This window comes from Carassius carassius, chromosome 4, assembly GCF_963082965.1.
Source record: "Carassius carassius chromosome 4, fCarCar2.1, whole genome shotgun sequence".
NCBI lineage: Eukaryota > Metazoa > Chordata > Actinopteri > Cypriniformes > Cyprinidae > Carassius > Carassius carassius.
Genome location: NC_081758.1, coordinates 10,070,114 through 10,084,948, shown reverse-complemented (window position 1 = coordinate 10,084,948; position 14,835 = coordinate 10,070,114). Strand labels below are relative to the sequence as shown.

The window sequence follows — 14,835 nt, the reverse complement described above, 5'->3', positions numbered from 1 at the left end:
AATATATATATATATATATGTGCCTGTGTGTGTGTGTGTGTGTATGTATGTATACACACAAACCTATATTATTTTGCATACAGATTCTACATTGCCTCCCAGTTTTTATTATTTGTATGACTGAGCCTTGAGGAAGTGAATGTGTGAGATGAGAGGGATGCTGCTGGTTAGTTGGGATTGTGGTTGTTTTGCGTTGAGCAGATACTGAACAGATGGGTCTCTCAGTGTGGAGCCCAGAACACTCCTGCACTGCTTGAGCTTTAAAGGATGACCAGTCATGCAGGCCAGCACAGATCAGGACTCAGTGCGGCTGATTTCTACCTCATAGCACTTTCAAAACGTCATTGAAAGTGGCATGTTTGAAAATTAAAGGAAAAGATCCTCAATAATGCACATTAAGTCTATCTTGGCAAGGGAATTGCTGTCATATAACGAAAGAAGACTGAAAGAAAAGTACATGCTTCGAGGTTTGGGTAAAAGTTCTGGTGTTTCAGAACAGCTTTAAAAAGTGCTTGATATCAGATGGAAAGACATACTTGGATGTATACAATCATATAAGTCATTCAATAATAATAATAACAACAATATAGATAATTAGAGCTAGATAGATACTATTAGTAGATTTTGCCATATTTAAATAATAGTTTTTATTACCGTAATTAATGTCCATGGAAAAATAATACTAATTGTCAATTCGAACCTTATTCTTAATATTATTTAATTTTATGCCAAGATATAATTTCTTAATTTAGTTTTGTTATTATCTTGTATGCGGTGTATGCATTTATTTATCTATCTATCGTAGTCAGTGATTTTCAAGCCTCGAGTTTGGCGCTCCAAGCACAGTTAGCAAACATTATACAAACTACAGTGTTTGAAATAATTATTAATTTATGTAAGCAATCTATAATAAAGCGATAAAAAATGACAGCGCCCTACACAGGCGACAGTAAGACCCAGTGGAAACCGCGCTCGCGCTCCCTGCTCGGAGAGCGACATGACAACCGCGATCAACTGACGCTACACATCCACGGCCGCCCAGAGCATCTCACCGACGTACATTACAGGTGAGGAGGAACTCTTTCGACAAATATGTGTATAATTTGCCTTTTTAGGACTGTGTGTCCGTTTTCTTCCGTGGCATTTGGTGATGTTGTTGTTTGTGTGTAGGTCGGCGCTCCGCTGATAGTGAACTGAAGCGCTGGAGATGCTGAAAGTGACCGCCTCGAGAGCCGCTCCTGAATACTGGATCGACGGATCCAAGAAAGAGACGCTGGCGGACTTCTATGAGCTGGAGTCTGAATTGGGACGGTAAGCTGAAGTGCAGCAGTATGTGTTGATGAGTTTTGGGAGTAGATGTGCTGGAGAAAGCAGCAGCTCAAACAAACGCTTATTAAAAGCGAATTTCACTGCTTGCACCCCTAACAAAATATATAACAGAATATGTAACAGGGTTGAAGTCAGATTTCGCCTAATTTAAGCTTTCACTCTGTGGTGGCACACTACAGGCTGTAGGGACCAGAGGTTGGTTCAGAATAATAAACGAATGTTTCTTATAAATATTAGTTATTAGAAGAAAAACATAATGAGTTTATTCGTGTTTAATTTGGGTAACAAGGTTGAATAGTTGAGCTTGACAAACGCTAAAATGTGTGTAAAATGGATTAGACTAATAGTTGTCACTCCAAAGAATGTGGGATTGGTGTTTTTATTTAGACACCAGTTTGTACCATATTCTGTGAAATTATTTAATCAATGATGAGATGATTTAGATGTTATAGTGGCCAGCTACTTTGGAAACGTTCTGATGATACACATATAATATATGTTAGTTTATACTATAAGTATTGACACTTTCCTTTGGATTGAGCTTGGCAACAGTCAGCAACAGCAACAATAATAAAAAATAAAATAAAAAAATAAAAAGACAAGTATATAGGGATTTGAACCTTGGTTGCTACTAGAGATCTACTAATTTGTTAATTTGTGGATTAGAAATGGAATGATTTAGCCAAAATTTTGCTGTCACGGCCAGCTAGTTTAGAAAAGTTTTTAGATGTTGTTATTTTTTTATGTATTTGTACACAAATCGTTTTTGGTAACAGGGTTGATCTGGACCAATGTAGTCAACATTAAAAGTTTTATTAAAATTGAGTTTAATTTGGACGTTCCTAGTTTGGGACAAAGGGACACCTATTTAAACCGTTTTCATGAAAAGTACCATATTAAAAACTGGAATATCCAGACAACTCTTTAAATTGAATTTAATTCTGTGGATTGTCACATGTCTGGTCTGTTCTGTGTTCCATTGTTTCTTTCTTTTGACCTAGTTTTCAGTTTTTCTAGTTAATTGATTAGTTCCCACCTGTTTCTGTTCTCCCTTATTACCCCTATATTCCTATATGTGTGTCAGATATTTGCAGTCTGTTGAAATATTTCTATGAGACTCATGGGAAATGTTACATCATAAGAAAAAAGTCTCATTAGTCTAAGACAGGTGTCATTAGTCTAAACCTGAGTGGTGTTTACATTGTCACCCAGTCATTTGTCACCAGGTGATATGTGTAGTAGAAGAGGACATCTTCAAAGTGTTTCCAGGACACAGAGTCGGACACATTTGGCAGTATCATTAAATCAGCAGAACTCTGAATAGTGTACTTTGTTTGGCAAGCAATCTAGGATAAGACGCAGAAGCAACTTGTTTAAACCTAGCAAAAAATTTTTTTTTTTTTTTTTTTTCTTTATTTTTTGTGCAAATAAATGCTTTCAAGATATGAGGAAGGTATACTTTATTTGACTGTTTATGTATATTTTGTTAAAACAATTGGAACAGTTGTTACTTCCATATTCACGTACCTTGATATTTTCATGGTCCTCCATAAAGCACATAAAAAAACTATTATATTACCATAGTGCATGTCCAAGAATTACAGTTAAGTTATAGTACTTTTTTTGCTAGTGAGATCTTGCATACAGGTTTAAACAACAACATAAATGATAAGATGTCAGTTGTTCAGTATTCAGACACAATAATGCTATAGAGTAGCTATTGTTTTTGTTACTGCTACCATGCACAGAAAAAAAAGAAACTTTATAGGCACGTCTAACATCTTAAAAGGTTCCATTGCACAGAAGGTCTTACTGAAAGGTTCTTTGGGAAACCCAAAATGATTCTTCTGCGGCACTGTTGCAAAACCCTCTTTTTGGAACCTTTATTTTTAAGAGTGTGTGATGATATTAGATGGTATATCGTGAACTTTTGACGTTTTAAAATATCTGACTATGTAAGATTTTGTGTTCATGCTGAACCTAAATTGTCTTGGAAAATCAGATTGTGGTGTTTCAGCATCTCTGGACTGGGCACAGCACGGTGTGTAGGAGGGGGAACATTCATTGATCTGTGACGGGTGGGCCATGAATTGTTGCTGAATGCCCATAAATTGTTTGCCTCTATAACAATGGCTGCCCCACACTACTATATCAGCCAAGATGAGAGTTACAGTCTGTACTTTCTAGATGCTCAGGGAGACCTGGGCCAAAGTCTAACATAGAAAGAATACATATTTCCATTTAGGGTGTACCATGAATATATAAATGCTTGCTGTGTTTTCCTGAATAAATTGTAGGCCTATATTAATTCAATATCTTCCCACTGAATGAAAATATGTATCCTACAAAAGCCTTTTGTTTCATTTGTCATGTTTTTAAAAAAGTAAAAATGGCATTTGGTGAAAATTAACAAGGCCTAATTATAAAGCTGTTTGTAATCTTGTGAGGTTTTATGGCAGATGCTGAACAATCACAATCAAGGTGTTTAATTTGAGGAACGGAAACCCAGCGGATGAACGAATTAGAGCATAACACACACATATGGAGCTGGTACAGCCTGCGGAAGCAAACCGAATCAAATTTGTCATCCGCTCAGCTGATAGTGATGTGTATCTGCGGGCAATTAAAGAGAAATTCAGTTAATGCAATTAATCTTGTAATAAAATAATCACATGCATCTGTGCTGATGAGGGTGTAATATATCTGTTGATGTCATTACTTACCGGACAGCGCTGAGGCACAACATTACAAAATGAACTCATTTTCTGGAAAAATATGAATGGTTCTTGCCTGTGCAAAAATCCCTGCTATGATGCTAGTGTGTTTGTGGGTGGTTTTCTGGGCAAAACCGTACAGTAACAGTAATGGTATCATCATGGTGCTCAAATTAATGTACAATGACATTTGCACGGTACTCCAAGGTTCTAAAAACATCATAACATTATGGTAATTTTTAGGACCTTTTTTATGTGCCAAGGTGTTTTGCACATTTTTAGCAATTTCCTTGTGGTTGCTGGGTGTTCTGGATGGTTATTAGAGTGTTGCAAGCTTATTATAGGTGGTTACTTATTGGTATAAAGAGCCCACTTCAAATCTATGATATTCAGGTCTCTAGATATGACCCAGGTCCCTTCATTCATGTAATTGATAGGATTTTATTTTATCTGTTTTGTGGTCCGCTAGGTGAAAACTGGACATCTGATCTTAGACTATCATTTATGGGACATAAATGGTTCTTAATGTGTGCTGAAGTTTAATAATTAGGGTTATGAGTTAAATATAAGCATTAGTGATGTGTGCCTTATAGGATAGTATAACTTTAATTTTATTACATTTTTAGCCATTTTAATACTTTGACTTATTTATTTCAGTTAATTGCTAAGGAAACATTTCTAATTTTCATGTAATTTTTATAAGCTTAAGATTTTCATTTGATTTTTTTTTTTTCTTTTATTCAATGACCATGAATAGCTTTAGTGTAACATTACATTGAGACACAATGACATCAATTCCTTGTATGGACAGACAAATACATACATAGAAACAAATAATGCAGAAATAAAGAAATGCGTACAGGGTTGTAAACATGAGGGTTAGTAAATGATTTCAGAATTTTTATTTCTAAGAGAACTATTCCTTTCGTATTCATATTCATATCTGTGCTTTACAATCTCTAACAAAAATCTCTAACCCAGTGCTAAAGAAGTTCATACATTAGCATTACAGGCTCATAGTTGGCTGATCATTTTGGAGTGCATGGGCTTAGAAGCTGGACTCTTGTAAAATGGGGCCAGATGCAAACCTCCCAGGTCCTGAAGAAGGCAGAATGAGCTGAATAATGAAGCCTACCATACTCCCAGGAGAGCTACTCTTCCTCCCTCTCACACTCACTCTCTCTCTCTCAGTCTCTGCTGTGATTATATAATGGTCGGAAACAGAAACAGGAGCAGCTTGTGTAACATACAATCCACACTGACTCAGCTATGCATTAAGTGCACGCAAATGCTTCTGTTAAGAATGTGTGTGATGCATGCGGTTATAGTGAGAAAGCCACATTCATCCAAAACATTATTTACAGTTATACACTATCAGCACTACAGTTAGATCAAGATTAATATATTTACAGTTGCAAACCTTTTGCATGGAATTGTTGCAACTTATTCATTATCCAATTGAATTGAGGGAAAGAAATTGAAACAGTCTTATTTATGCATTAAAATATGAGAAGTTTTGCTATATTGTGAATATGGTCCTGGCTATTTGTATTTTAGCATGATTGCAATGCTGCATTGACCAGTCAGTATTCAGAACTGGAACTATCCATTCTGTGAAAAAATAAATAAATAAAAACAAATTAATTGTAAAATACAAACAAAAAAAAATAAAACAAAAATGTCGGTGACAATAACCAATATCAAAGAACCATGTACATATGAATATGTTGTTAAATTATTGAAATAATTACTTGTTCAGCTGACAAAAATGTTTAGGAATCTCACTATGTATTATTCGTTTTTGGCATTTGAATTTAAATTCAACTTGTGAAACCAGAACTGTGGGGCGTCTGTCTGGTCACCCTACCTCTGAAAATTGCCATAAAGCTAGTTTTTGTGCTTGTTGCCTGAAGATATCCGAGTTCCATGTGCAGATCATCCCATTACATGTTATTAAATTTTGTTAATGATCTAAAAATGTAATCATGGTGGACACATCTACACATGGTGCTGTAGTGTGCTAATCTTTGCAGATTTGATAATCAAAGCCCCCTTAGATTAATCATCTTTACCTCGTATGTGTTTCATAATGATCTGCCATAACTGGTGGATGTAGTCATTTAGCCCTCTGAGTATCTATCTCTCATTTACAATGTGATATTATTAATATGATGAATAGTTATGGTTTATGACGGGAAGGACTGCCATCTGCCAGCCTGTTTGTTTTTTAAAAGGAGTACACTACGACTTTTTCATTTTCTGTTTCCCAGAACACATTCAGGCTTGGTGGATCTGAACTACTCTTAGTCTCTGACGGCTTACTCATAGAGAGATTATAGACAATGTTGTACACATGAATAGCAAAAACTTTCAGACTTTTTACAGTTTCTGGAAGTCAGAGTACACAAGTTGTTATCCATCCACCTGGTAAACAAATCATGTTTGCATTTTCTCGGTCTGTTATGGCTCGTGGGCGATTCTTGGCCAGAATATGCAGGAATGTGGACCAGACTTAATGCTGATAGTTAAAAGTCTTGCTGCAAGACCCTTTTGATCTTTCTAAAAGAGTGATGATTCTGAAAATTATATACTTTAAAAGTGAAATGATTAAAACTGAATGTTTCGCACACTTAACTGCCTTTTAATTACAGTTAAATCAAAATGTATTATAATTACAATTTCTATTATATGAAGTTAGCCATTTTTTGAGGCACTTATACATATTTATATGTAATTTTATAATTACTTTTCTTGTCTTTTTAAATAGTTGTATTGCCAAATGTACTGACAAGCACTTATGGTAGAGTTAAATATACTTAATTTCTATTGAATTGAATATTGTATTGATGTCATGTACTTACATTTTAATTACACATTTGTAATGATGAAGTTGCAACTTAACTGCAACAGTTAAAATAAGTTAAAGTGGCCCTATTATGCCATTTTAAGCTACCTTATATTGTTTTGGGCATTTCCTACAATAGGTTTACATGCATTGAAGGTCAAAAAATGCTTTTGTTTTCTCAAAATATGCATTTAATACACTAATTTATAATGACTGGATTGCTCATTGTGTTCTAAACTGCCATTATACTGCAAGTATACTGCAAGTATCCGAGCAGCCAACTTACTATTCCCTATTGACAGCCAAAACACTGACCTGAAATCAACAGATTTCTATGTAGTTTTGCTAGCATTACAGTTTCCACATGAGTAAAACGTTATGTTATGTTGTTATGTATATGTTGTTATTTTTTCAAAATGCATACGGTTACTGAAATCATTGTTCAAACATTTGCAGATAGCCTGTGCTGTATGAATAAACACAACATAACAACACAATAACATAATCGTGAATAAATGTAGAAAGGTAATGGTAATTATAGTTTGACCGATATATCACCAAGGCTGATATATCAGCCAATTCTTGGCATTTTTCAAATATTGGCATTGGGCGATAAGTTTTTCTGTTAGGCCGATGTGTTCGAGGTGGGACTTTTATTTTGAGAGCGGCAGCACCTGAGCAGTGAGCACACAGTGCTCACATTCTCCCTATATAAAAATCGATTATTTATCAAACTTACAGGCTGTGGTTCCATGAAGCCAGCTGATCCAAATAAACTGGGTATTCAGTCATCTTTCAAGAGAAAGCATTTTGTGAATCCCACGCTGAGCTCCCGAAGAATAGAGAAGTGGTCGTCAGTAAAATTAAACAAACTCAAAAAATATACATACATACATATTGTGGTCGCACTGCTGTGAATTTTAACCACTGATTCTTTGTGGCTTCATCTTTTGGAAGTGGAAATAAGACAAATTCACTTTCCACTTTACATTATGCAATTGTGTTAGCCAGTGATGTGTATCACAGAAGTGCCAAAAAATCACTGCCACAAAATATCTTATTTTTGTAAACCGCATTTTCCAAATTAGCCACTGCTCCTGGATAACTCGGTTACAAAACTGTCTAATCACCTTACAATTAAATGCCTCTAATCTCATGCATGTGTTTAATCAAACAATACTAATTAGTCCAATTGGGAGCTAATGAGATGGAAATCCAGTGAATGCTACAATTGAAGGAGGTTGAGACAGAGTGACTTATCAGTGGAGGATTTATTAAGATATCAACTAATCATTTATCCTGTGATAAAGTTAAGATAGTTTTGAATGAACAACATCTTCTCAATCATCTTCTCAAAAATGTATTAACATAAATAAATACATACATACACACAAATAAATGACCCTGGGTCAACATAATCCTGGATTATCTTGTTCCGTTGTCATTGACAAAAATTTTTTGTATTGTTTTTTTAAAAAGGACTTCATTAATCTTTCACTAAAATGCTACCCCTGCTCACTGTTCACATCACAATAAATAATGTTAAGCAACAGCAAAATAGCTTATTATGGTACAGTTAATTTAAATTCAAGTCTAACATCAATCAGTCACCAAAGATATTCACAGGTATGCAGACCTGGTTTCCTGCTATATCAGTGTGTTTTTGTTAGGGTTATGTGTGTTGTGTTTTGAATGAGTCCATGACAGACAATTAGGATCTGGAGGGGAAGTGGCTAGTCCATTTCCTGTCATTACCCTGCAAGCCAAGGATCCTCATTAATATAGATCCTTCTGCCATGTCTTTTTACTAACTTTTAATGATTAAATGAACTGAGTCATTATGAGTCCCAATCACAGGCTTCATATCAACACAGTACATTATATCTACAGACATTTCTTAGACTATAGCAGTGGTTCTCAATTCCAAGCCTCGCGCCCCCCTGCTCTGCACATTTTGTATATCCTTCTTTAACACACCTGATTCAGATTAATCAGCTTGTTAGAAGTGCGCTCCAGTCTTGAACTGTGTTCCTATTGACATGGTCCCTACACAGTGTTCATTGCTCTCTACTCCCTGATCAGGGAAAATCTGATGAAGTTTACTTCACTTTGGAACATTCATTCATGGATTTGTGCTGTGTTACGTCTTCGTACACATCATCAAGTGTGACATCACTTAACTCACTCTAAAGTGATACTAAACTGCATTGGAAATGCAAACTGTGCAGAGCTGTGCAGTACCGTACTGAGCCTTGCCGAGCCAAATCGTACCACGCAGTGGAAAAGCGCCATAAGTACAGTAACTCAAGTACTTTAAGTGCTAAGGATCCAGAGGACATCTAAACAGGGTCCTCTATGCACAGAGGTACTTTGCTAATTACCAGCTGATGTTGGTAGGTATATAAATTCTTTCAAATGTTGTTATATAACCAACTGAAGTCAATATTTTTGGGACCTACATGAGGATTATGTGGAGCAGATTGGAGCTTTAAACTGGTTTCTACACTCGCCTGATATCTGTTCACATGTAGAGTCAGTGGGAGTTTACGTCAGCATAGAGAGAGAGAGAGGGAGGAGATCTATAGCTGTGTGGATCTGGCACTGGTCTCCTAATGAGTACCCAGATGCTAGTTCTTGGACACTGAGTTGGCCTCTCTGCTTTAATTGCATTAGCCAAGCTGTCCACCCAAATTTCATTTATTTGCACACTGGACACTTTCCAGCTTGTTTGTAACTGCTGGCTGTTGCTTGCACTGGTTTATTGCACTGGTCCTGTGCCAGTGAAATACCGTATTAAGTGATCTGATTATGAATCAGATATTAAGAGAATGAAAGCTCACAAAGTTAAACAAACAACTAGTTGTGGGCGCTTGTTTCTGAGTGGTTGTTAGATGATTGTATTCTGGCATAAGTTAAAAGAACACACTCCGAAGTCTTTAACAGGATTTAATAATTACACAGTGAAAAATAAATAAATAAAAAAGTGCAGCTGTGCTTGCCAGAACTTTACCGTAAAAAATATGGTAGCAACATTTTAGGTTTTACAGATTTAATTAAAATTTCCAGTAAAAAGCTATCTTAACTGATATGATTTTACTATACCTACCTATTGAAGTACTAATATCGATTTTGTAACTTAGTAATACACTGACAACTTATAAGATAAAACTAAGAAACAGTATTTCAATGAAAGAACATAAAATGTGAAGTGTCATGCAGAGAATTCTGGGAATGTCAATTGATGGGTTTTTTACTGTAAATTATACAATGAATTGTTATGCTGTAAATGTAACAGTATTTTACTGTAAAATTACATTAAATGTAAGGTTAGATTTTTTACTGTTCTGCACAGTATAGAGTAGAGCTGTAATCGTGCCTTAAACGTTAGCCCCGCCAGGGCCCGAGCCCGACAAGTACATTTTGATTGTTCATTATTCAAATGTGCACATGCACAAAGCTCTTTTGCCTTTTGTCATGACTTGTCAATGACTTGAATTAGTCATTTATACATGTTTTAATATAATTTATTCATGACTAACATAGGCTATAGGTCACTTGGAAGTTGGAACTAAGAAATAAAATAAGTCCTCTGTAACATTGTTACATCTCAGCACTCTAAATAGACCTAAGCATACACTTAGCCTATAAATAGTCCAATGCACCAATAAAAAATAATATTTAATAACAAATTAAATTAAGATAAATTCTAAATTAAGATGGGTATTTGGCAATAACGAAATTAAGACAAAGGCTCAGCGGGATTTGCTTTGCCACTTCTCTCCACAAACTGTCATCAACGCAACGTTTTTTTGTATTTCACATAACCCACTGGCTCATTATTCTCATTATGCACATGGTCAAAACTTTTCCACACCTCAGACTTTGCTTTAGTTGCTGCTGCAACCAAAACGTAATAGCCAGAGGCAAGCCTCCATTTCACCTCCTAAGCATCCATTTTCGCATCTTTCTCACGCTAATCTAAATGCATCAAATGACCGCTTATTTACCACGCAAGCCGGAGCATAAGCACGAGCCCGTGTAAAATGATATAAATTAAGGCCGAACCCGTTGGGTCCCATCAGGTTCGGGCAAAGATCTTCAGCTCTATAGAGTATGGAAACTTTCTGTTAACGAATACATTTGTAGTTTAGTTTAATAACTAGTGAGAAAATGTATCCTAGCTCAAGCAAAACTTGCTAACATGATTTTTGAATTGGCCCTACAATTTGATAACCATTGGAAAAATGTTTCTGCAAAATCGTAGGCTATTACCCTGCTTCTTGCATGTTTTGCAACATTTTCAAAGTAAAATGTTGATTAAAATGTTGTTGGTGTTTTACTGCCACTAGTGTATGTATAGATGAGTTTTTGTAATGTTTTGCTGAAATTTAAACAGTTGATGATAGCGAACTGTGATTGGTTGTTTGACATGTCGGTCAGTGAAAGCTGCCGTGAATTCCAGACCTTTAGCCATCAGTCTGAAGGTCTGGCTATGCAAGACTAGGGAGGGGCCAACAACCAGTCTGGGGTTGAACAGAAATCTTCATTATTTCAATATAAAAATTTGTTTGACCATAAAGTACTGCACTATTTTAGTGCCTAAAAGACAAATAAGTACAGCTGACTTGAACTTAATTGTAATTGAGATTGAGATGTGAATTAGAGCAAGTAATACTGAGTGAATATGACCATTTTTGTATTATTCCCCACTTCCAGGCATTTTAATAAAGGTGCTCACTATAGCTTTATTGTACAGTCAGTTTGGTTCTTTTTCTCGATGCCCCCAAAAGTCTGTTCTCCATCATTGCATACTCATGCATGAGACATGCAAATAACTACATATTTCAAAGTTTAGTCAACCTTCACTGATATTTTATTATATTGTATTATATTATTCACTGATTTTATATAATCAATGAAAAGTGAATGTTTTACATTATGTTAGTTGGCAAAATAAATTAATTGCAACAGTTCTACCAATACTTAAATTGTACTCTGTACAAAGGTTTTTTTTTTGTACTTTACCAAATAATAAAAAAAATATTGCATATTTCCTAGTACAAGTGCACTTTGCTCAAATTTACTTGTGCATTCAATTACAAAAAAAGTACATATCAGCTTGTGCCTTATATTCTGATCTCAAATTGCACAATATTTTAGTACATGCAATTGAGAGACGTTCTTCCGCAGTGGCAAAAATGGAGAAGCTCAGAAGGAGACTCTTCCCTCACGCTATCAGACTACTAAACATGGACATTAAAAACACTGCACTTTAGAGACTCTGGTAGTGTAGGGTTACCCAATAACTCTCTCCACACTGTACTTTTTTTGAGATAAACTAGCTATGCAACTCATCCTCACTGCACATTGTTTACATCTCTGCACATCATCTGTGTAGCAATTTCTGTGTAGCATCTCTAAATATCATCTATGTAGTAGTTTATTATATTGTTTATATTTCATTATTTGTATTTAATTTTCCTCATATTTTTTTCTTATAATATTTTGGTATATTTCATTATTTGTATTTAATTTTCCTCATATTTTTTTCTTATCATTTTTTGGTATATTTCATTATTTGTATTTAATTTTCCTCATATTTTTTTCTTATAATATTTTGGTATATTTCATTATTTGTATTTAATTTTCCTCATATTTTTTTCTTATCATTTTTTGGTATATTTCATTATTTGTATTTAATTTTCCTCATATTTTTTTCTTATCATTTTCTGGTATATTTCATTATTTGTATTAAATGTTCTCTCTCTCTCTCTCTCTCTCTCTCTCTTTTTTTGGACAGTCTAAAAAGAGTATGCCAGACCTACGTTTCACTGCTTGTTGTATTGTACGTGACAAATAAATCTTGAATCTTCTTAAATGTGATGCATATATACAAAAATGCATGCACATTTTTGATAATTTATCAAATCGGCTTTTTGTAATTTTATGATTTAACTGACGTCAGAACTACAATGTTGAAAGCTCATAGTTTCTTGTGTGTTTTATTTCTGGTGAAGTGATATAGAGTGTGTACTGCATATTCACGTACAGTTGAAGAGTGTGCACTGTGAGCAAAGTAAAACGGCTGACAGGACAGGAAAATTCGTTTTTCTAAGTTTTACTGACATAACAACATCTCATCAGACCACAGTTTACTGTTGTTCTACTGAAGCTCATTTAACATCTGTACCTTTTCTGCGCTTTTTTGACCTGCGCCTGGCGATCAAATAAATAAATGTAGCCTTGGTAAGCATGACAGAATTTTTCTATAAATATCTAAATTATTTACCAATCTTTTAAACTGTAGTGTATTGAAGATAAATGTGCCCTATTAATCTGTGGAACGGAGTCATTGCTCTTTCTCTCTCTTGCAGGGGAGCCACATCAGTGGTGTTCCGATGCCGTCAGAAAGGCACCCAGAAGCACTATGCTGCGAAAATGCTGAAAAAAACAGTAAGTGCACTGACACATTTCTCTCCACATGTTACCAGGCTTTGTTCTCTTGCCTTTGTTCTGCCTCGTATTGCCAAGGAGTTTCTGGTCAGGACTTCCTTCCATCTTAAAAGACCTCAACGTTGTTGCCTTCCATTTCTCTACATCACTCTGATGCATGATGGGTAATAACTGATGTCAGCCAGAGCTGTTTTCAGAGCAGTACATACATTTCTATTTACATCATCATTTGTGCTTTTTGTGCCTGTGTATAGGGAGTAGTACTAATGCATTTGTATTTATATTATGTTACTTGTGTGCTATAATATATAGTGCATTACATTGTTAGCCGCTGCTTATAAATGTTGTGTACATTGTGTACAAGTTACTGCAAAAACTCCTAAAGGTGGCTGACAGAGAAAAAAATAGAAAGAGAATAACAAAGTTTTATTTATTTATTTACTTGTTTATGAACAGCGAGAAACTATATATATATATATATATATATATATATATATATATATATATATATATATACACACACACACATTTATTTAAATTTTTTTTATTTATTCATTTTTTTACTTGTGCTGCTTTTACACATTTCTTCAGCTTTGTACAACCTCAGGTGTTTTTAACTAATAATATATACAATTTTACCCCTGTAAAAAAGAAGTTATTATTATTTCTTATGTTTGACACAAAACTTTTATTTAACTTTCGAATTTCCTTACCCTCAGATCGTTCCAAATATATATGAAAGTACCGTAATTTGCAGAATTCCCATTAAATGTTCTTGAGGAAAAGTGCTTGGTTTTCTTTCTTTCTTACTTTCCTTTTTCCCTCAGTGAGTTGATGTTGCTATTACACTTTAGTTGATTGTAATGGCTTTATAAGTGTGCACCTTGTTCACTTTGTACTCAGACAATAACTTGGCTGTTCTTGCAGGTTGACAAGAAGATTGTACGAACGGAGATAGGTGTACTGCTGCGCCTCTCTCATCCAAATATAGTAAGTCTAAAGGGGCATTTACAGTGTTTCACAGCCTAAAATATGCATAAATCTACAAGAACACTCACTTAGATGTTCACCCTGTCTCTGCAGTACTGACTGTGTTTGATTTAGTATGCGTTATGCAAATGTTAGTCTGACATTATAGCTACCGTAGTCTACATCAATAATTCATCATGTATTGTTTTTGAATTCCTCCAGTGAAATGCTCTCCCTTTTTTTTATGCCGTTTTCTGTCAGATCAAATTGAAGGAAATCTTTGAGACCCCTGCGGAGATCAGTCTTGTGCTAGAACTTGTTACCGGTGGAGAATTATTTGACAGGTCAGTTCACCATGGGGGTAAAGTGCTACATGCAAATAATGGCTGATTAAGTTGTAAACTCCGTGCTGTGCAGTGACACTTTCTCCCAGAACTGTAATTAAGTGTGTCTGCTAAGGCAACAATCACTATTTTCTATTGCTCATACTTAAGAGTTAGAACTTTTTCATCCTAACTTATTTGT

General features: G+C 35.0%; 1 protein-coding gene across 1 annotated transcript in view; it reads left to right on the top strand.

Moving 5' to 3' along the window:
* Window positions 1-944: 944 nt before the first annotated feature.
* Window positions 945-14,835, top strand: part of LOC132133632 (calcium/calmodulin-dependent protein kinase type IV-like) — a 54,256-nt gene continuing 40,365 nt past the window's right edge. The window contains exons 1-5 of the mRNA XM_059546519.1: window positions 945-1,067; window positions 1,171-1,311; window positions 13,263-13,341; window positions 14,269-14,331; window positions 14,572-14,654. Coding sequence (XP_059402502.1) covers window positions 1,208-1,311; window positions 13,263-13,341; window positions 14,269-14,331; window positions 14,572-14,654 — 329 coding nt within the window. The 5' untranslated portion in view covers window positions 945-1,067; window positions 1,171-1,207. The remainder of the gene's footprint in view (window positions 1,068-1,170; window positions 1,312-13,262; window positions 13,342-14,268; window positions 14,332-14,571; window positions 14,655-14,835) is intronic.